We start from the raw sequence: 23,744 nt of genomic DNA, 5'->3' as shown, positions 1-23,744 counted from the left end.
AGTGAAAAAATCAACTCTCCCTTGCCAACCATCTGTGCCAGTGCTGTACAGTTTGAATAGTATTATTTTCCACTGGATTATTTTATATTAAGTACACGTGGGCAGGAGAGATTATATTTGTGAACTAATAGCCAAAGCTGCCAACGCAGTCATGAATTCGAGCTTTCAGGTCAACAGGGGCTCTTTTAACGTTTTAAATTAGAAAATAATACATTAAAATAAAATCCGAAGTTTTTCCTTCTTATTTCCAAATGTATTATATGTTTACACAAGACAAAAAAAATTAAGTGAGTATAATACGCTTCAACAGAAATGGGATTTTAATTTTTTAACATTTGAAAAATCCCCAAACAGCATTATGTTTTACTTTGGCGAGCCCAAACACCGTTGTGACGTCATATCCCTGCGCCCTGTTTCTAAGTGACGCAGCATCATGGCGCTGTTTCCAGCGTTTGCAGAAGAGGCGAGCAACAAAGTTAGAGATTCTTCCACAGGTGATCCCGGCTTCCTGTAATACACGGTTTTTAATGTCGGTTAGCAGTCACCTGGACGCTCTGTTAGACTGACAGTCTGCCGAAAACTAAAATCTGACCGAAACAACGACCTGATATTCAATGTCAGATCAGCCGCTCGTCGCTGGAACTGAATGACACAAAACATCTTAACCTCTTTTAGCTTTATCTTTCATTTCACGATATGTGTTCCTCTTGGAAGTCCAAGAAACTCGCTATTTTTGAGCTAAAACAGCGACGATTTTACGTCTTTATAATCTAAACGACTTGTCAGTATCTTTAGATACTCTTTACCCATCCTGCTCGTGTCATTACACTAACGTTTTATTGACGTATTGAAGCTTCGGGGTTCATTTAATGAATAATCATTTAGTGCCTCCTTCCCGACCCTCTCTAGAGGATTTTTTTTTTTGTCTCATTTCACTTTTTTTATTTAATGAATAAAAAATGAATGAGGACGAAATTTTGACTTACTACTATGAATATTTTCAGAGTTGGTATTTCAAAAATTATAATACTGTATAAAAGTATTGAGCCACCCTTGGTTTTTGATATTTCTCTGCTTTAAAAATGGAGAATAGACTGAGTGATTTCTTGAAATATGTGGGAAAATACATGGAGGTACAGTATATATGGTAAAAACTCAGTTTGTTCACATTTAGAAAACATGTCTCTGAGGTAGCTTTCTTGTAATTTCTTTAAGTACCCTTTAGGAATAGTTTTACAGGCTTCTTGAAGGACATTCAAAGCTCTTCTTTCAATGTTGGCCACGTTTAGATGACCCCACACTGTTTCAATAATTGAGGTCTGGGCTCTGGGGCAGCCAATCCATGACTCGTAGTGTTTCATTGTGTGTTTTTCTACCCAGTTGTAGTTTAACTGCATTCACAGTAAGTTTGGGATGATTGTCGTGCTTAAAAAGAAAGCTGTTGCCAGTCATACATTTTTCAGATTGTATTACATGGTGGATGAGAATCTGATGGTACTTCTGTGTTCATAATTTCATCAGCTTTGACAAGATCTTCAATACTGCTGGGCAAAATGCAGTTCATCTGCAGATAGTTTTTTTTTAGGCCTGTTACTTTTGTTCTCCATTCGTCCAGTTTCCTCAGTTTTGCCCTCAGTTTTCCCTGCACGACATCCAGAGATATGCCATATTTTCAGCTAATGCCCCTTAGGGAAGAATCATGTTGTTGGTGCAAAAATGCCATGTTATGTCTGTTAGACGTGTTGTGGTCCAAAACTCTCGCACAGTGCAGTATCACTACTTGGGATAGACAGATTGCATTGTTCATGATTTCTAAGTCCTCCTGATTATCTCGTAATTATGTCTTGTCTGCTCTCATTTTCAGAGTTTGATTGGCTGAAGAATAAGAGTTTTCAGACAGGAGATGCGCTCTCTCTTCACGGTCGATTTCTAGAGAAGACCAGCGAGGAGCAAAACAAGAAGGAACCAAGGTAAAAGAATCACAACTCTGTTCACTGAACTGTGAAATGTGTTGGTTCTTCCTTAGAAATTTATCGCTGCCCAGTTCAGTCGCAGAAGGAGACACAAACCTCCTTTGGGTTATGTCAGGAAGAGCATCCAGCTCTAAAAAATCTGCCAAATCAAACTCTTCCTCTCTTCCTCATTGACCCTCAGTGTTAGCAGAGATGTCAGCTCTGAAGAGGACGGAGAGGATGGTGTGGCACCCAGAAAGAAGAAAAGGAAGAAGAAACAGAAGAAAAAGCACAAAAAAAAGAGCGGGAGGTATTCGCACAGCAGCGCATCTGACTCTGAAACCATCTACCCGAGTGATCTCAAAAAGGAGCAAGAAGCCAAAAGGTACACAAACATCTTTAACATCACTGAGGCATACACTTGTAATTTTATACACTGAGTATAACCTCGCTTCTGTTCTGTAATTATGTTTGTGGGAAACAGGCAGGAGGCTCCTCAGTTAGCGAGCCATTTCTCTTGGTTGGATGACCTCCAGTTGCCCACAGAGCAGCTGTTTTGCGTGGACCGAAAAGCAGACCCCGCCAACTGGACTTACAAGTCTCTGTACAGAGGAGACGTAGCCAGGTAAAAGACACATGACTCTTTTTTTCTTTTTAGCCCTTCACAGAAAAGACTTGCACACAAGAAGAGACACAAAGAAAGTGACGTTTATGCAAACATTTGACACAATTACATCATAAACAGTGTCGTTATAGCCCAACTGTGTCCAAACAGTCCATGCTGCACAAAGTGCTCAACAATGTAAAATCCCACTAAAACAAATAAAATTCAAAGTAATGATGCAGTAAAATATAGAAAAAAACAAATAAATAAATAAACAATATAACTGAATAAAAACAACCAAAACAACAACTAATGCTGTTAAAACCAAAATGTTTAGGTAAAAGTGTGTTAAAAGCCAGTAATTGCCTTTGTTTGTAATGCTGGTATGATAAAAACAAGCACACGTATTCGGCGAGTTTATTGTCATAGCTTTCTTCTTTTCAAAACTTGTGACGTGTTTAAGGGACGTCTGTATCAACGGGCTGGTAAAAAATGTGCTAAGCTTAAAAGGATGTAACATCACGGTGTCACATTTATTCCAGGATTTAAGTGGACTGAAATATCTCTGACACCTTCTGATTTTTCCCATGTTGGTCTTTAAAAGCTTAACTCTTTAAACTTAACTTAAAATGATCTCAGGTGTAACCATGCTCACATTTAAGACTGCGTTTGAATAGTTTCCCAACCTTGTGCAATATGACAGGACATTATACTTTATTTTTTTAATCTCACAAAGAAAAAGGGGAAAAAGTTTGATAATTTTCAATAAATGAAGCAGTGTAAGAATAAAAAGGATGAGTTGTTTAAAGAGTTTTGTTCATGGCGTGGTTTGTATTTTCCAGCCGTGTGAGATGCCTTTTTTATACTCTGAAGGTAAAAACACTTCTGCAAAGGATACACTTGTGCTCTTCCTATAAGCCTCCTCTCTCCTTTCTCCTCTGTCCATCAGATGTGTCTTTTAGGAATCCTCATACAGTTTAAGGAGAGCTGAGACTGTAATGTCTGTACTTAAACCATGCTCCCAAAACCTGGGATTCATCCGTTTGTTTGTTTTTTACTTATTAATGACTGGCTGAAGGTTTTATTTTGAACCAAATTATAAAGTTACATGGACTGTATAGTTGAGTACAGAATAAAAGCTACAATCTGAGATGAGCTGCACTATTTTTGTGTTCCAGGTATAGAAGGAAAGGCAGCTCGGCTCTGGGTTTGGACTTTCACAAGCAGGGGGTCAGCTGGGAGGACTCAGAGGCGACTAATAAGAAGAAGAAGAAAGGCGGCGACGGGAAGAAGGCAGCGGACAGATACTACTCTACAGTCAGTCGACAGCTGCTGAAGGCAGCGCCTGCTCTTCCTGCATTACCAGCGAGTTCTGATGGTAGCGATGGCACCAGTTCTGCAATCTTCCTCCCTCTGTGTGATGATGAGGCAGACAATAAAGAAGGAGAGAAAGGTACGGGGTCTAGCTGGGTGTGGCAAAGAAAGAATTCAGCCACTTCATGCTTAATGTGCCATTTTAGTGCTGATCATTTTTGAACTGAAAGTCTCATTTAGACTTGCGCAAGTGACCAAGAAGAAGCAGATTAAACCAGAAAATGTCAGCAGCGTTTGATGATTTTCTCAAGGAAAGAAAACAAGATTAGACCTTCACATTTTTAACGGGCCATGGCACCACTAATTTGAGAAAATTATGGGTCTGTTTGACAGTTCTTTGACTTTTCTGTTTATCTCATCTCCCTCAAACTTTGGAGATCTGAGTGAGTGAGATCTCAGTGAGTTTGAGGTTGTTTGGCTGTTGTCAGTTCTCATATTTTTGGCTAAAATAATTTTCTCTGTTAGAATATGTATTAGTAGTCACACAGTTATGCTTTTGGGTTTTTTGTGTGTGGCTTTGTTAGGATCTTTATCTGCATGCACATCCATGTCCCAACCTTCTTACCCCCAAGTTAAATCATCCAAAAAACAAAAAAAACGCTTAACACTCATCCTTTAACCCCCAAACAGACCTTTAATGGGTGTGGAAACATTAAATGGTCTCAATTTTATGTAGCTTTGAGACTCTGATGAACTAAAACCAGTAGGTCAAGTTTCTTTATATAGCCCATTTCCAAACAGTCCATGCTGCACAAAGTGCTTAACAATGTAAAATGCCACTAAAACAAATAAAATGTAAAATAATGATGCAGTAAAATATAGAAAAAAAAAAAAAAAAAAACTCAATAAAAACAACTAAAACAACAACTAAGGCTGTTAAAACCAAAATGTTTTGGTCAAAGTGTGTTAAAAGCCAGTAATTGCCTTTGTTTGTCATGCTGGTATGATAAAACAAGCTCACATATTCAGCGAGTGTATTGTTATAGCTTTCTTCTTTTCAAAACTTGTGACGTGTTTAAGGGACGTCTGTATAAACGGGCTGGTATAAAATGTGCTAAGCTTAAAAGGATGTAACATCACTGTGCCACATTTATTCCATTTATTCCTTAAAATGTAACTGATTTTTAAAAATGTATTTATCTTTTTAGCTCACATAGGGCAGACGTCATCGGTGAATCCCCTCGGTGTGTATGACTCCTCGACGGCCCTCTGGCTGCAGGGGAAAGGACAGCAAGACCAGCAAAAGGAGGACGCTCACACAGAGGAGGGCACTGCACTTTTGGGTGGCAGGACCGAAGATTTCAACAGGCGGCTGAGAGAGCAGCCAGCAGACACACAGCTGTGGATAGAGTTCATACGATATCAGGTACACACGCTGCTTTACAATACTGCTGCAGGAATGTCAGGGCTTCAGAACGTGCTTTCTTTTAACAAAAGTTTACGGACTCCTGATGTGTGCTCACCTCTCATGAGAACATCACAAGAAGCAGTAATCAAATGCATCAAGACAGTGGAAATGTTTTTTTTCTGACTGACAGCATTTTATTGTCTGACATCTGAACCTTCCCTCTACTCCTATCCTGGACTCTGAAAGTGCCAGTGAACTTTCAGGAGGAATGTTTCTCTGAGGCAAGTGATCACTCACTGTACCGAGAGGAAATCCTGCAGCGTGGGCTCCTTCTGCACCTCTGAAACTGCACTCCTCACACTGGTGCTCCAAAACACTCTCACAAAGATTGAATATTTAGTGTTTGACGTTCTTTATTATTACCAAAACAGCAATGAAAGTACAAGACTTCAAGTACTTGAATGAATGTATGAATGCGAGAGTGAATGAGGCAATGTAAAGCCTTGGGGCCTTGAAAGCGCTTATCCAATCCATTTATATTAGTATATTATTATTATTATTTGAATAACGTTCATCCACTGAAGAATCATTTAGGTAATTTCAGAAGTAGATTTGATGAACTCCTCAGAGGCTCATTCATCTAAATTGCCTGCAGCAACTGTTCAAAATGCTTCTAAAGTTTTAGAGATGTGCTGGTAAAGGCTTACGCGCTGGTTAAATCATACACATAAGTCAAACCAGGAGTCTAACTCAGTGTCACTACTAGCCGCAATAGGAAATCAACACAACAGGGGACAGACATAATTAGTTAATTGATATGCTTTCATTTCATTTTCATTGCAAGTTTCACAAAGTCTTCTTGTGTGCATAAAGCCCTCAATCAGTCACAGAAAAGCAAGAAGCACGGAGTTTCCTCCAACATGCTCTTTGGCTTATCAGATAAGGTTTGTGGGTACTTCATCGCCTCTTCCAATCTCTCCCTCCCTCTCTAGGATGAGGCGAGTGCAGCTGTGTTCAAAGGCGAGGAGGAGCAGCAGGGCAGTGATGCTGCTGAGCGCCGCAAGTCTTCCTACAGGGCAGTGCTGGAGAAAAAGCTAAGCATTGCAGAGCGCGCCGTGGCCACCAACCCCCTCTGCATAGCTCTGCAACTCGAGAGACTCCGCATCTGCCAGGAGCTCTGGGAGCCCTCGGCTCTGGCTAAAGAGTGGAAGAAACTGGTATGTCTATGTATGAAGGTCACAACAAGTCCCTAAAATGCAGAGGAAACCCTCAAGAGTGTCGGAATCTTACTGCTTCTATCAAAAAAAATAAATGTCACATACAAGTAACAAAGTCGCTCTTTATTTGTTGTGTTTCAGGTGTTTCTCCACCCAAACAGCACCCCCCTGTGGAGGGAGTATCTGCTCTTCACCCAGAGCTATTTCAGCAGCTTCACCGTGTCCAAGGTCAACGCTGCGTACGGCAAGTGTCTGAGCACGCTCAGTGCTGTCCGAGACGGCAGCATGGTGTCTCACCCGGCTCTGCCAGGAATAGAGGAGGATATGTTGGGTAACAGACATTTCAGCATGAGGTTCATTCATTATTCAGCCCTGCTTGCTTTGTATGACTACAAATCCCACATCCTTTTACTTTCTGCCCAGATATCTTCACTCAGCAGTGTCACTTTCTGCGTCAGTGTGGTCATTCGGAGAAATCGACTGCCATGTTTCAGGCAATGATCGACTTTACTTTCTTCAAGCCTGACAGCGTGCGAGAGCTGTCCACTAAGCAGCAGGTATGTTCTCGCTGAGTTTTAATGTTGTAATCTACTCTTAGAGGACTTGTGTGACATTTCAGGAGTTATACAGTGGCTTGCAAAAGTATTCGGCCCCCTTGAACTTTTCCACATTTTGTCACATTACAGCCACAAACATGAATCAATTTTATTGGAATTCCACGTGAAAGACCAACACAAAGTGGTGTACACGTGGGCAGAAAGTAAAAGGGGGCCGAATACTTTTGTAAGCCACTGTATTTGTTGCTCAGAGTTGAATGTGATGATCAGTGAAGTGGCCTTGGCTGGTCATTTAAATAATAAAAAAATAAATTCTAACCTCGTGTAGTTACATTTCTGCCTCTGTGTCCACAGGTCGAGTTCTTTGAGCCGTTCTGGGACAGCGGCGAAGCAAGGGTCGGGGAGCTGGGCGCCAGAGGCTGGAAAGCCTGGATGCTCCAACAAGAGCGAGGAGGTTGGCTACAACCCACTGCAGGTAAAACACACACACTTTACAGTGCACGTGCCATTTCATTTATCCATCAATTTTATACTGCCTATCTGGGTTTGGCTCATGAGCCAACAGTTTAAGCAGAGATCCCCAGACCTCCCTCTCTCTCTGAGACCAAAGAAGATGAAACTCTGCTATATGACTGCACCTACAAATTCTGTCTGTGAAGAGTTATTGCAGTTTGTGTGATCCAAGCTCTCTTTATGGGGATGTAATTAATCTAATCTTTCTTTTTGTTTCCACAGAAGAGGAGGAAGAAGAGGAAGAGGATGAAGAGGAGGTGAAGGACAGGGCCCAGCCCAGAGGTACCATCTGGCTGGATGTGGAGTCATCTCGTGAAGCCACAGACTGGTTGCCCTGGAGACCTGACAAAGCCAAGGGCCAGTCAGAGGAGGACTGTGAGGATCCTGATAGACAGGTGATGTGTTTGATTGTTTTAAGACAAAATATTCTTTTTGTTGAACTTTACCATGTAGGTTGACCTCTCTGCTGACCCCTATCTCTAATTCCAGGTGTTGTTTGATGACATTGGCCCGTCACTGATTTGTTTGTCTTCGCCAGAGCTCCATCTCCGCCTGCTTCTCCGTTTCTTGAGCTTTTTGGGTTTGCCTGTGGACTCAGTGCTCTCGGTTTCCTCAGGTCAGCCTGGCTTGCTGCTGGAGAACCTTTCTCTGCTCACTCAAGGTAAAACAGTCTAAACAAGCTTTCATTTTTTTTAAATCTCACTGAGGTGAAGTCTTAAAAAAAAAAAACTTTTTCCATCCTAGGTAATGCTCCCCAGCGTCCTCTGACCTCCTATGATTTAGCTGATGGTGGCATTAACTCTGTCGGTCACATGACCACTCTCCAAGGAACACGGAAGTGGGTGGGGCTTGGGAAACAGGGTGAGAAGTTCCTCACGAACTTGTTCAATGTGCTTCAGCCTGTGCTTCCGCCCCACCACCGAGCCTTCCTGTCACTCAGCTGGATCCAGTACGAGAAACTCAAGGTAGGAGTTGGTTCATTTGACTACATTCAAACTCAAAGTGAGGTCAAACTAACCCTTACACTCTTCTGGTTCTTGGTGTTTGCGTCAGGTCATGCGCTGCTTGCACGGCGGAAATAAAAAGCGCCTTCGTTCTCAGGGGAAGAGCAGCAAGCGAGTTGCCAAGCGGCTGCTCAAAGAACCAGACAATCGCTCATCATTAGTGTTGTGGCGGGAGTACGGCCACCTGGAATGGCTACTGGGCAACCTGGATGAGGCCCGCAAAGTGTTCTCCACTGCAACAGCGCTTGGGGGAACTAAAGGGCTGAGCAGTCTTGCTCTGTGTGATCTCTGCCTGCTGTGGTCCCAGCTGGAGTTGGAGGATGGAGCGAAAGAGCGAGGGGGTCAACCGGCTGATGTAACAGCATCCCCGGCTGTGTCTGTACTGACCCGGCTAGCAGAAGGAACCTCTGCATCGTCCACTTCATCCTCCCTCTCCACGGTTTCCATCCTGAAAGCGAGAAAATCGTACGACCAGGCTCTGGCTGCCAGTTTATCAGCACTGGACCAAAACAGGAAAGGTTTGTTTTCTGACCCGTTTCCAACTATTTAACTTCTCAGAGACCTGCCGTGAACATTTTTACTATAAATCCGCACTCACTGCACAATCAGAGTAGTAGTAATTTTGTATTTTCTCTTTAATTTTTTCTCTTTTTAGTTTACTCCACTTTATTTTTTTTGTGTTTCATTTTGCTTAATTTAGTAAGTGTTTGGCATATTTATTAGGTGATTTATCATTACTTAAGAAGGGCAGAACAATATAATAATAATAAAATGAAACATGACAAACACAGGAAGCAACGTAGCAACCAAAGATAATGGCGTTCAGCGAGTTAAAGCAACAAATGTGAAATGGCTCCCGAGTTGAACTTTTTCTCAACATCGGAGCTGCCAATGAGAGTGGAGGATACAATTGTTTTAAATTTGAAAGGATGGTAAATACATTAGAGGGTTACCTAGGCAGCCAGAGCCTGTAGCAACCAGTAGTCAGGGACAAAGCGATGTGCTATAAACGCATTGATTCCATTGGACATTGAAGTCTTAAATATCTGAGACAAAGCTTCCTCTGCCTGGTTGTTTACAGATTTGACTAGATCAGAGATTTTCTGGATATTTTTATTTCATTTAGCCATATTGTAAAAACAAACATCCAGGTTTTTTTTCTATTTATTTCATATCAGTTAACCAAAATATTTTTTCACTCATTCATTTAGCTTGCTCTTGTCCTAAAAGCTGAGAGCGTTGTGCTTGACTGGGTCATGCTTTTTGCTGTATGTGAACTCTGTTACCTATTGGATACACCTGAACCAAGCTTTTCTGGTGGAAACCATCTTCCAAACTAATATATCTTGTTGAAAATGTAAGAGTAGTTAAAAATGAGCCCCTTCTCTTTTTGTGCTTGAGCTTTTTGTCTTATCCTGTCTTCTCCAGTCCAAGACGACCTGATGGCAGAGAAGCTGAGGTTGAGAGGTCTAGTTGGCTGCTACGCTCTTTTCCAGTACCTCACGGTGAGCGTGCAAGCAGCCAACGCAGTCTACACCCAGGTTAGAGAGAAGATGGAGGAACTACACCGCATGTTAACAGCTGAACAGCAGCTGAACAGCAGCAAGGAGGGTAAGCTTGCAAGAGCTGACGCTGACTCAAACAGGCCCTGTGTCAGCAGGGTAGCTGCTGAGTGTGAGGCGTTGGCCTGGCAGCAGGCGGCACTGCTCAAGTACCACAACAGCGTCGCTGTGTTTCCTCTGGTGACACTGAGGCAAACGCTGACATCGGCCCTCCCAGTCTGGACCACCAGCGTCCCTCTCTGGAGCATTTATGTACAGGTCAGGCTAATAAAAGCACATTTTCCCCCATTCTTCTCTAGATATGTTTCCCAAAGCCTTTTGAGCCGTAACCTTATTTGTTTATTTTGGCCTGACTGACATTTCCATGTGATATGTGCTTCAGGTGGAGAACCGTTACCATAGCGCTGGCCGTGCACGCCGGTTTTTTCACTCTGTAACCAGAAACTGCAGCAGCGTGGTGCCGCGTCTCTTTGCCATTGTTGCTGAACAGCAAAGGAAGCAGCTGGTAGATGCAGCTCAGAGGTAAAACGACAACAGATGATCACAAACATCAGACAGCAGGATCACATCAAAGTTCACATATCATTTACATCCTTGTTTCCAAAAAAGCAAAAACTGCCATGTAAACTACAAATAAAAACAGAAGGTGATGATTTCAAAAGTATTTACAAAAACTACATTTAAATTGCTCGTTTCAAAAAAGTCCAGTGAAGGACAACAAAGAGTATAAAAGTTGTTTAATGCTCAAAAACGTTAATAAATCCATCTGATGGAACATCACAACACAAAAGCGATTCATAAGTAGCATGATGAAAAAAGAGCATCTCAAAAAGTTTCAGTGCTTAATGTTGTTTAAATGCAGATTTAAGTGATTTGCAGTCTCGCTTTTAGTTTTACTTAATGCAGCTTTTATAGAAACAGAAACAGTTTGCACATTATCAACTGATAATTAGCACTTACTGCACATTAAACTGTACATGTCTGCGGTATTTATAGATCGTGTTTACATGATGATCCCTTATCCATCCTGCCGGAGAATGGCCTCAGCAACCGCATCCGTGGACTGTTTGAAAACGCCATAGCAACAGAAACTGGGGCTCATTGTCCTTTACTTTGGAGAATGTACATCTACTTCCTGGTGAGACCAGTCATACAAACTCACATTGATGCTGTTCTGCCCTGGAGCACTAAAAGTTTTAGGAAGATTGTAGAGACCCGATCCTGCTTGAATGAGAAAAAGAAATTTTGTATCTGAAAGCTTTAGTGTCGTTTTTAAAAAGGAAAAAAAAACATTTTAGGAATATTATTATGTGCATTTTAGGAATAAGGACTAAAATGTCCTCTTTTTAAAAAATATTAAACATGGAAACAAAAGTGTAGAAGTGTTTCTGTGCATGTGGATACACCAATATCATCCATGCTTATATTGTGTGTGTAAAGTGTGTACGTGTGAATTTGTAGGTGTGTGAAGGAAAAGTGGATAAAGCCACAGGAATCTTCTACAAGGCCTTACAGAATATCCCCTGGTGTAAGGTGAGGCACACATATACTGTGAAAGTGATATTTCCCAAAGCTTGATTTGTAGTTCTGTGCTGAGTCCCTGCAGAGTCGTCAGGTGTTGTTGTACGAGTGAAACTAAGCTATGAGATCATTAACAGCAGCTTGTTTTACCTCAGAACCAACTGACTTTTATACAGGGGTGCTTAGATTTTGAAAAAGAGGAAATGACTGTGATTTGAAACCTAAACATTAGTGTCTAGGGCACTATGGTTTTGCTGTTTTGAAACCAGAAGTGACCATGTTTTATATACCAGTAACCCTTAAGGGTGCAACCAGTCAATGTATATATGTATAAGTATCAACAGTGTTAAAGAGGATCTGTAGTGATTAGCACTTGGTGACTGTTGGGAGCAAGAACTCCCCTTTTGACAGGAAGAGCCTGCAGCAGGACCAAACTCAGGGACAGGCAGCTGAGAGAGGTGGTAAGAAAAGAGGAGCATAACAAGAATCAGTAGCTGATAGCCACTGCTTCTTATCTTTGTTGGTTATAATTCAGTAAAAACAAAAAGTCTGTTTATCTTTTATATACAGGTTATGGATGAGACGGGGCTCAATCTTTTACTGTGTTAAACATTTACTGTCTCTGTGTTTAACGCAGACAGACTCATAAAATTGGAGAATTTCTCTCACTAAAACTGAAACTGAAATTTGATGGCACGTTAGTACAATTAGCCACACAGTAGGCAACACTATTTGTTATATGATTTCATTAAAGATGTTGCCACTTGATCAATATGCTGCCTTATCGCCCTGTTGTTGTGTCATGTAGTCATCATTGCAAACTAAATCAACATCAGTGCTGTATGTATGTTGCTAGTACATAAAATTCTCCCTCCTTTTCTTTCTCTCTCTCTCTCTCTCTCTCTCTCTCTCTCTCTCTCTCTCTCTCTCTCTCTCTCTGTGTGTGTGTGTGTGTGTGTGTGTGTGTGTGTGTGTGTGTGTGTGTGTGTGTGTGTGTGTGTGTGAGATCAGGGTTTGTATATGGACGCAGTGCAGCTGTTCCCCGATCATTTGCAGGAGTTTGTAGACCTGTTGACAGAGAAAGAACTGCGAGTGCGACTGCCTTTAGAAGAATTGGACATACTGCTGGAAGACTGAGCACACACACAATCTTAATTCAAGTGTGTGTTCAAATTGTCAAATTTGATGGGAAGAAAAGGACAAGCACAAAGGCAAACTCGACACATATACAGCTGCAGTAATTTGAGCAAAGAGCTGGGTTTTGTTTGTTTGTTTGTTTTTGTATAAAGTGACACAAAATGCTTTAATTGCCACAACAAACCACTAAAACTGTATTTCTTTTACTTGATATTGTCAATAAATACAAGATTGATCTATGTGTCATGCCTTAATAAAACATGTAAAATTTATACCGGAAGTTGTTACATTCCAACTTATTAAGAAAAACTCTGTGGAAGTGATGAGCTGTTACCGATTATCAATAACGCCTTCAACAAGCTCTCTGATGCACTTTAATAGAAAATGGAGCTTGGGATTCTGATATTCAAGCAGTTTTGGCTGATATGATTTCTGAAATCATACAGATCACCTCAGCCAACATTTTGAGACGTGCTCTTCCCGTCATTCAGAGCGATGCATCTGCAGAAATAGAAGCAAATCCATCATTTGGTGACTCCATCTCAATCACTATTGCAAACCTGCTCAACATCCCAAAGCAGATATGTGACAGTGCTAAAAAGCTGACAAAGATGGTTGAGGAGGAGATTTCAAATAAGGTCAAATTGATAGTCACCCTGGTCAGAGAGCACTTCAATTTACCATCAGACCCCGCTGTTTACGTCAGTGGGGCAATTCCTAATATTAGAAAACTGCGTGTCATGGTTTCCCATGCTCTCTCATGCTTGAAAAGATATGCAAGTAAACTGAAATGCCCGTGCATGGGAAAGGAAAGCGATTCAAGTAAGTCTGAGTCCAGCAAAGATAGCATTGAGTCCAGCATCTCAGTCAAATCAGCCACCCAGGAGGTTAGTGAGATTCTGACCAAATGGTGTCAAGATTCAGATTTTACAGATGATGAATTATCAGATGATGACAGAGATATGGAAAGTGAGCCACCCGCTAAAATAGAGCAACTTTCAGAAAAGAAAGTTAGTTCAGAAAGTGGGGAATGTGCAGAAGCTGAAAGGCAGGCAGAAAGTATTCCACCTGAGAGCCCAGTAGAAAAAATTGCAGCTGACATTGTCAATATTGTACTTGACAATCTCCAGTGCACTGACACTGATTATTCTTGTCACAGTGAGAAATGTACCTCACCCAAATCTGGATTCAACGGGGGAATCATCTTTGATAAAGTGAGAGAGTTTTTTACCTCACGTGCTCCTTCCGCACCGCAAAAATCACGCAAACTGCATTTTTCCAAGATTGCAGGAAAACATTTTGAAAAGATGAAAGGGGAGCTGAAAACAACAGCGAAGAAGAGCAAAGACTATTTTATTAGTCTGTCAAAGGTAACCCACTCCCCTGAAACTGAGAGAATAAGTTCCCACGACAGTATGAGTGTCAGCCTCCCAGGGTCAGCATGCGAAACTCCTCGTTCAAATTCTAGCATGTCTGTCCGTGCCCCTTCTAGAAGCTCATCTACTCTGGGAAACATGATAAAATCTGCTACTCCAACTAGCTTTAATGTCATCAAATCTGAAATTAGTGACATATACAGCGAGTTCACAAAAGAGAAAGAACATGGCACTATCCAAGAAAGGCTCGAAAACATTAACATAAGTGAGAAAGGGAAGAATTTCTCGAGAGAATTGACAGAGAAACTGTACGACCATTTAATGATAAGTCGTGTATACCAAATTCCCGCAATTGTTATGGGTAGAAGTCTATCAGACTCCGTCATCTCCAGGACACCACAGCAAGTAGCTGAATCGAGAGTTTTCTTTTCTCCTGAAGTCCTCTATGTAATCATAGAAGACACAGTTGGAAAGTTTTTGCAAAATATTCTGCTTTTGGTTGATGATGAAACAATAGATGAAATTGTTCAGAGCGAAAAAGCGTCTGATGTTGTTGAAGAGATCCAAAAGGTCATTGCAAAGGGACAGAAACGGGCAAGAGACACAGAATCAGACTATTCTCAGAAAAGTGGCAGAGAATCTAAAAAACCCTGTCCTTCTAGACCAGCGTCTCTGGAAAAGCAGGTCAAGTCACCAGAGAAACGCTCAACATCCTCTTGTTCAAGTTCAACACCAGTTCTCGAGAGGATGGAGGAGGAAATGTCTGGAAAGTCAGAGGACAGATTCTCAGAGGACATACCCTCGGAAAAGTCTGAGGAGCAAACCTCAGAAAAGTTAGAGGAAAAGCTCTCAGAAGTGTCAGTGTCATCTCAGGCAGCAGCCGAGTACCTTGCCATGTGTCTTATAGCTAGACTCATGGCTCAGTACAAAAAGAGCCTAAAAAAGCCTCTGCTTTCATTAGCTAACAAAAACTTAGAAGACATTATTGAACATGTCAAGAACTTGGTGCAACCTGAAATCAGCATTGAGGAGTCTATAACAAATCTGGACAAGAATGTGAGTCAATTGACCAAAAAATTGTTTAAAGGACTCATCAAGGAGTTTGGCTCCATAGAACAGGTCATGAATGCTGCTTGGGCAGGTGATAGTTCATTTGATGAGGCTATTTTGAAGCATTTGAAAATCAATTTGGGTGTCCTCACAAGTCCTCCACAAAAGTCCAAAATTGCCAGGTTCTTTGGAGCAGTGGGAAGAGCTATTATGTATCCCTTCAGATGCTGTTTTAAGGGCAGCGATGACTAAAGACCTTGACTTTTCCACTGCCTTGCTTCTCTCAAAATCTTGAAGCAGAAATTATCCAAAAACTGGTCTTGATGCATTCTTAATCATCCAGGAAAGTAAATCTCCAAAAGTTGATTCTGTTCATCTGGACGTAACGTTTTGTGGGAGAAACGTTTCGTCACTCATCCAAGTTAATTTGCACTATAATGAAATAAAAAAAAGAAATCAAAATTAAAAACAAAATGTTGAATGTTGCCCAGGGCATCTTTTACAGTCCCTTGGCAACATGCCTGGTGTTTTTTTTTTTTAATAAGATCATCAATCCTTAGATGGTCAAGCAGATCTGGCGTCTCTTTGGAAGGACAATCACACATTAGTGTCAGATTCACTTGCAGGTGTTTGTAGGAGGTGACCACTATCCTGTAATGGACTGATACATAGAACTGAGTATAGAGGAGTGTGATACAGGGTGTGTGCAGAAATGGTGTTTAAAGTCTGTAGATTGGGAGACATATATTTCCATTTTGGGGTCTAAATTTCTAGAAAGCAAGCAGGCTGTGCTGAACATGATCATTAAATACTGTCAGCCGCATAACTTTATAGAAGATGAGGGGTTCAGAAGCTGCTTCACCTCCTTGACCTTCCCTTTCAGAAAGGTATGAGAAAGAGATGTAAAGTGTGCATAACCACTTTCACCTTGGTCCCAACATATTACAAAAACGTCACATTTTTAATAAAAATTGTGTAAACTGTGCCTTTACCCCTCATTTACAAGTACACAACCACTCCCACTGTCACAAGCATGTATTTTTCCCAACAAAACTCACTTTTATTTCACATTTTTTTACTTACATTTCTTTGCAACAAAGATTTCTGTAAAATCTACATTTGACATACTTTTACAGTTAGCTGTTTCAGTCTCTCCACACTTTTTTATCCGATCTTTCTTTGCAAGCTCCTTTGAATCCGAGCTGCATGGGATTATTTTTAATATCCAGCAGATGTCGCTATTGAGCAGCACACTAACACAGTGTCGACACAGTAAGGTTTCACACACTCCATGAGACGTCATCTACCCATTACTACTCTTGCAGGGTAACACAGTTTATGAGCATAAGGAAACAAAATGATGATCTCCTTTAGGATTTTCTGGCAGAGAGCAGAATTCATGACTCCATCAATTAAGTTGCTCAGTTGTTCAGGTCCTGAACCACTTAAGTAGCCTCAGACCACTGAACTATCCCCACGATGTTTGACTGTTGCTGTGTTCTTGTGATAAAATGTTTTGTTAGATTTGTGTCTGATGTAATGAGATTCAACCATTCCAAAAACCTCAGATTTTACCAAATATCTTCCCCAAAGTCTCGTACATTTTGAAGATCTTTTTGGGCAAATGTGAGATGAATTTTTGTCTTCTTTTTGGTCAGCACTGCTTTTTGCCATGAAACTCCCCCATTAGATGTTTTTCAGATTTTACTATGGGTTCTTCTGTGACCACCTGGATTAGCTGTCCATGTTGGAGTAATTTTGGTAGACCGGACACTCCTGGGAAGGTTCACCACGGTCCCAAGTTTTCTCCATTTGTGGACAAAAACATCCCACTGAAGTTTTCTAGTCTTCTTCTTCTCTATATTATTTATTGGGGGTTGGCAAACAGCAAAATGTTGCATTACCGCCACCATTTGGTGTGGAGCGTGGACCAAAATGTAAAAAAAAAAAAAAAAAAAAAAAAAAAAAAAAAAAAAAAAAAGAAAAGAAAGAAAAAGTAAAATAAATAAATATATATATATATATATATATATATATATATATAAACATTTAAAAAATCGATAATTCAAATCCCCCCCAAACAAATTAGTCTGCCTTAAAAAAAATATGGCCTGATAACTTTCACTTTTCAACTTCTTACAAAATAAATCAACTAAGTCCAGTTTCACTTTCATATCACCAAGGTTTTTGATCAGTTGTCTTCTTTTGGCATCATGTTTCTGACAGTGCATTAAAACATGCTCTATTGTTTCTTCTTCTCTATATGCTGAGTGACTGTCTTGAATTCGAGTCTGAGCATATCACAGATCTTAGTGGTCTTGCATCTTCAATCCACTGGACAGCTAACAGTATTGAAACTATACACTGATAGTCCGTCACTGATCCTTTTCCTTACTTTGACATTAAACTCAGGAACAATAAATACTGTCCCACTTTGGTTGGATGAATTCCTTGATGCATCTGTGTAGATTTTGACATAACTTGTATGTCTGCACTGTATGCGAGTTTAATATAAAACCCCTATTCTTGTTCTTTTTGTCCAATAGTTTGAAATCTGCTACAGCATCAGGGAGTATCCATGGTGGTAATACAGGTAATGGTAGAGATTGATTCATGCTGATGTTGTCCAGATTAAGTTCAGCTGCTTCCTGCCTCACTGTTCACCCAAAGCTCTTCAATTCTCTTTTCTCTTTTTCCCAGCAGGGTTGGAGAATAGTTTTTGTTGAAAGATCTTGACCATGTCTCAGTAGTTCAGTGCTAACTGCTCTCTTCTGATTTCTAATGGCATTTCTCCCATTTCTACCTTTAAAACGACTCCAACAGCAGCAGTAAACGGGTCATTCCTACTATTCGGTGCCATTTCAGTGTGATCACTCTTCATCAAAAAATACAAAATTTTGAATTATTTTAACATTTCATCTAAAAGAGGGATTTTCAACCTATAAGAAAAATGTATTGGTCCAGCTAAGGATATTATATTATAATATTTTTTAAAATCAAAGTCTTTACCCATGACGTGCCAAATGTCCACCCTGTTACAGGACATTCAATTTTCTATTAATAACTGTTTTGAATACACAGTTATAGTAATATTTACATTTTCTAAAAGCTACAATGTCCCTTTTTAAAATCTGCAAGGAAATTTCAAGGAAGTATTTTAAACAAGCATTATATTGAAAGAAGACAGGTTCAGTTTTAAGACACAGTGTAATTTCAAAAGATTGTTTTTAGATTCAAAGGGAATATAAAAAAAAAATTGGCTCCATTTTTAAGTAACTTAATTTTGCTGATTCATTCCCTCCCAATAACCAAAGAGACATGCATTATGTTTGTTGATTTGATTTAATTAACAAAAGAAACACACAGGTAACAGGGTGGACAGAGGAGAAATAGGGTGGACAGGAGGTAACAGGGTGGACATAACATCAGTGACAAAAAATACCACCTTAAAGAAACTTTGAACACCTTCACCATGCCCGTCCAACCAACACAGGTAGATACATGTCCACATTAAACAAGCAAATTTTCATTGTACACCCAACATAATGAACATTTTTCTCACACATTTTACCTATGCAACAGACCAGCAACTCCAGTTTTTTTCAAGGAAATCCCACACTTTCCTCTCCAGCTGAACTGACCTCTTATTCAAAGGTGTTGGTTCTTTCATCAGACACACAACCTGGTCATCCCTATACCAGGTTATGTCCTCACGTGGACTTGGCCAGTGGAACTTGTTGGTCCCGTTCTTGTGCATGCATTTCACTTTAACATCCTCTTCAACCTCCAGAATGATTCCTGGGTAGGGTTCACCATCGTAGTTGATAATGCACCACTGACCAATATGATCTTTTGTGATGTTCTCAGGCCGGGTTGGTCCCTCAGTGCAATGTGGACTTGCCTCTTGACTAAGGCTTATCTCCTTCAGGCCATAGCATTCACAGTCCAGTACACCTTTGTCTGCCTGGCAAAGGCAGGTTGTGTCCCTGTATTTTATTGTTCCTGGAGAGAAACTGAGTACTTGGTGGATTTTCATGGTTCCTTTGACAGGCACAAGTGTCGGTCCATCAATAATTTCTTTTACTTTCCTCTCAACATCATCTTCTCCCACAAAAAAAAGTTCCACTGAAGTGCCCATGTCTCTCAGCTTGTGAAACATAGCTTCTGCGTTGGGGATATCTCCTCCATGGCGGACAATTGTGTCAGCTGACCTTTTAAGGGTGGCTCCAATACCATCTGGAGCCCCCTTCCCATGGCTGGCCTCAAAAAAGTTCCAGCTGATGTTTTTGAACCCTTTTTTGAATGGCTCTTTTGAGAGCAGGTAAAAGTTGCCCTTTTGTTTGTATTGTGTAGCTGGACCATCGCTGAAGACATGGAGGTGTTTGATAAGAGGGTATCTTTCTCTGATCATGTCTAACACAGGGTCAAGATGGGCCCATATCGCAGGGGCATCATGCCGCCTGGAAGGTGAGATAGAGCAGAATGTTACTGGTGACTGTTCAGCTGCAGTGTACAGTACTCCAGTATGTAGGGTTGCCTGCTGGTGTGACCCTCCGAAGTGGACTGCTTGTACTTCTTGAGAATACTTACAGGAGTAATTCTCACTAAAATCTACATGTAGCAGACATTCATCGTTTCTCAAATTTTCTCTCAGTTGTCTGTAGGCCCTATACTGCCATCGGATATTAAAGACGTGCCGCCTAAATCTGAGTAGTCCATCATGAAATTCCCCTGCAAGTGCATCCTCTGTTGTCATGACAGTTGTCTTCACTGTAATTGTTGACTTTTTACCAGATACCTCTCCATCATTTAATTTTTCATTCTCTTCTAGAGACCACTTGGTAAAGGCTATCTCTGTGTTGTTAGGTCTCAAGAGTGTGTGTGTTGTACTGAAACAGTCTTTGCACTCACCGTATGCACAGACTTTGGATTTAGCATCACACATTGTTGCATCTACCATCTCTTCAATGTGTTTTGTTGCTGACAGACCTTGGACGTACAGGGCATTGGCCATGAACTGTAAGTTCTCATGTGTCCTGCACTGACAGGTTTCACGATCAGCTTCTGTGGGCACCACAACCCAAAATGGTCTTAAGGTGCAGAAACAAGAATATGAGACCTGATGCTCAGTTTCTGAAAGAAACTTATGGTGCAGATTCTTCAGTGAATCAGTTAGCAAACGTTTCTGTTTTTTTATTTTCTTTTGAGTCAGCAAAGCATTGAACTGTCAACTCTTCTTCTAACCTTGAGGGTCCTGGTTGCGGGGCATTTTCTGGCTCTAGGGAATATTCTGGACTTAGGGGAGGAGTATTCATAGCCTCAAATTCTGTCCTGCCTTTGGCACTAGCCCTCTGCTTTCTTTTCCTTTCTCGCCACTGCTTTCTCTGTGCTCTCTTCTGTCGTTCACTGAGATCTGCCACTTTCTTTTTTTCCCTTCCTCTCTGTCCTTTCTCCACTTCTCTTTCTTGAGATATATCTGTCTTCTCTCAGGGTCAGCATCACGACGTGCTCGGTAGCGCCGCTGCTTCTCCGCAGCAGACATTGGTGCCATTCCCTGAAAAATGTATACTATTCAAAATCTTCTAAAAGTATATATATACAGGTTAATAATAATTACCAATACACACTTGTATAAATAACCCTAAACACTAAACTTCTATCATCTTACGTCCCCCCGTTACCATGTGTCCCCCCTGTTACAGTGCATAGCATAACAGGGGTGACGGTAACAGGGGGGAGATTTTATGCTAAACTTAGCCATTACTACTAGTATGATGAACAACAAGCTAGTACATGGTGACCACTAAGAACCATTTTTAACATGTTTATTAGCCATATTATAAAAATTACAAAAAAAAAATTGTTTCCACTATTAATAAGCGTAACAGGTTGGACGTGTTATGCTTTGCCACATTACAAAATCTTGCTAAAACATTGAAAAAAGGGTTGATTAAAGAGTGGTACTTACTCGTCTTCTTCTTGAAAGTTTTCCCTCCAAAATATGTTACATCCGGGAGTGTCATGTGACTAAAAGAATAATCAGGTGATGTGTTCTATGGAATTCTTATCAGAGTAACAGGGGTGACAGTTGATTCTGGGACACAACATTTTTTAAAGATTTTAAGTATTAAACATGCATTAATAATAAAAAAGAACATTTGATGAGGAACATTAGAAATAAGCCAATCCAGAAATGATGAAAAATCTAGATTTTTTTTTTTTTTTTTAAAGTTATATTTGTAACTGAAGTCGAGCAAGCATGACTGGGGACATAGTACTTTAGTGACTTGTGCTAAAATAAAAGTAATTTACTTTTAATGTATTTATCCTGTGTATATATCAATGTGTTCTATGGTAGAGGGGGGTTAAACATACAAGAAAATGGTTTAGAAATAAGCATTAGACAAGTTTTACACTAAATATACCATATTATGTCATTAGGACTCAAATGGCACCGAATAGTAAGAATGACCCAAACGCACCTGTGCAGAGTCTTAGCCCCTGATATTGGGGCTAAGATACTATCTATGATACTATCTAACTTATGAAGACTTGTTCCGGCGTTTGCTGGAGTCCAAAATTTTTTAGACTTTATAAACTTTATAACTATTTCCAGACTGATAGATGTATGTTACTTGGTTTCTTTAAAATGTGACATGATGATAAATATATGGGAAAGTGACACCAATACATATTTTTGACATCTTTAGTCTACTTCTCTTGAGTGTGGTTCGTAAAATTTAACTTGTGTTGTTAATCACAGTTAATTCATGATTTAAAAGCAGGGGGCAATTAGTTTTTCAAACAGAGTCAGAAAACAAACAAAACATTCATGCAGACAGTTTTAACTTTCAGGTGGATATCAGTTTTATTCTATTACTCAACAATTGTACAACAAACTTTGTTACAAATACATTTAAAAGTGCAATTTTAAATAAAAAGAGGATAACACGTCTTAATTTCTGCTTGCCACACACCTGTAAACTACCTGGCAGATCTTACCCGCCTTCCGGTCTGTCTACAACTGCGGTGGAGACGCGTTGTGGTTTGACGCATTGCAGATCCCCTCCTGCCAATCAGCAGCCTCCTTACAGCGTGCAGCACATTGCGGGTCCGCGCTGTCCAATCAGAATCCGGCTCTCAAAATCAAAACTGCAACTGTACCCAGTGCCGTCAGCCGCGCTGTTTAGAGCGTATCCTTCCGCCTGTATAAAAGATCGTTACACAAAGTAGTCCGTCAGTTTCTGCGCGGCCGCGCTAGCGTGTTAGTGTCGCGTTATTGAGGTCATAATAATTATTGATATTGATATATTTTTTAATATTTTTAATTGTCATGAAACATAATGACGCCAATAGATCGCCAGATGACATTAATTTTGCCTTAAATGTAAATATATGTAAAAGAGAAACCACCTTGAGATTGAAGGGACGCCATAAAGAGGTTTTTATTTAATTGGAGAGTGGACAGGTGCTGACAGGTAACAGCACTCTATTTAAAATGATACTTTAGCCAGGATACTTGACTGGATAAGATTTAATAGAGAGTTTCTCAAAGCCAAAAATGTAGGCTGGCAACTCCTAAATTATGTGATGAAAATGTAAGTATATTATTTCTGCATATACATAACCTGCAGTACTATTCCTAATCACTTTAATATGTGTTAATGTGACCAATAAATACAGAGCAATCCAAAACCATATGTAGAAATCATTCCAGTGGCTTCAGCATAAAAGGAAAAAACTAATGTTTTAAGCCTTTTTTACATTTTGAAAACAGCAAACCATATTCAGAAAGCTCCTCTCATTATTCTTGTGACAGATGACATTTGAAATGTCTGGGCTGACTCACCAACTGATGCCTCAACCTAATGGGACTGTCGATGCTCTTAAACAGTCAAATTGTGCAGAGTGAAACTGCAAGTTTTGTGCAGTGGGCAGACTAATGTTTAAAGCCAAACGATATAAGATCCACATATTCACGTAACCAGCTGTTGGAAAATTAAGTAAGCACCATTGTTCCATCTAACCCTAAAGTAAATACAGAAAATAATTAATGGCCATAAACAACACCCAAACACATACCATGTTATGCTTGTGAGCAATGTTATTTTGTAATTTTTTTTTTAACTGCAATTAAAAAAATAATAATTAAACCTTAACCTGTATTTGGTGGCGATGGCAAAAAGTGGGCAGGTAACATGCTGATTTAAATGTTTTTTAGTATTACAGCAATAACTAATGGGAGGAAAGTGAAGCTTGACTGACACATGAGGCCAGTCCTGCTGGTTTCACTAGTTAACATTAACCTCACCATGTGTAATTAATTACATTTAATTAATTAGATCCCAAATTAAGACTTGATGGTCTGTATTGTGCGGTAAATATGTTTATTTCTCCTCTAAACTTGGTAATCTGAACATGCTAGTGTGTTGAAATCAGACGTGACACCCGAGCGGTAGATATGAGTGTAAACCAGGTACACTGCAAACTCATGTTGTGGATAATCATCCTGGTAATCTTTAAAGTTTC

At 40.2% G+C, this 23,744-nt stretch overlaps 1 protein-coding gene across 1 annotated transcript; it reads left to right on the top strand.

The window, feature by feature from the left end:
- Positions 1–381: 381 nt before the first annotated feature.
- nrde2 (NRDE-2, necessary for RNA interference, domain containing) lies at positions 382–13,061 on the top strand. Its single transcript, XM_040042803.1, has 19 exons — positions 382–494; positions 1,865–1,970; positions 2,155–2,337; positions 2,437–2,577; positions 3,735–4,009; positions 5,079–5,296; positions 6,271–6,495; positions 6,637–6,826; positions 6,919–7,052; positions 7,407–7,527; positions 7,788–7,960; positions 8,055–8,226; positions 8,310–8,530; positions 8,619–9,087; positions 9,998–10,389; positions 10,514–10,653; positions 11,128–11,269; positions 11,593–11,664; positions 12,664–13,061. Exons 1-19 carry the CDS (start codon positions 434–436, stop codon positions 12,787–12,789), a joined length of 3,561 nt encoding a protein of 1,186 aa, XP_039898737.1. The 5' UTR covers positions 382–433; the 3' UTR covers positions 12,790–13,061.
- Positions 13,062–23,744: the final 10,683 nt, after the last annotated feature.

This window comes from Simochromis diagramma, unplaced genomic scaffold, assembly GCF_900408965.1.
Source record: "Simochromis diagramma unplaced genomic scaffold, fSimDia1.1 OVJJ01000304.1, whole genome shotgun sequence".
Classification (NCBI taxonomy): Eukaryota; Metazoa; Chordata; class Actinopteri; order Cichliformes; family Cichlidae; genus Simochromis; species Simochromis diagramma.
This window is presented reverse-complemented; position numbering and strand designations above follow the sequence as displayed.

Bases quoted from the DNA above. Each gene is read 5' to 3' on its own strand.
- nrde2 (XM_040042803.1), top strand. From the start codon at position 434: ATGGCGCTGTTTCCAGCGTTTGCAGAAGAGGCGAGCAACAAAGTTAGA. The intron at 4,010-5,078 runs GTACGGGGTCTA...TTATCTTTTTAG, and splicing joins CAATAAAGAAGGAGAGAAAG to CTCACATAGGGCAGACGTCA. The intron at 7,053-7,406 runs GTATGTTCTCGC...CTGTGTCCACAG, and splicing joins AGCTGTCCACTAAGCAGCAG to GTCGAGTTCTTTGAGCCGTT.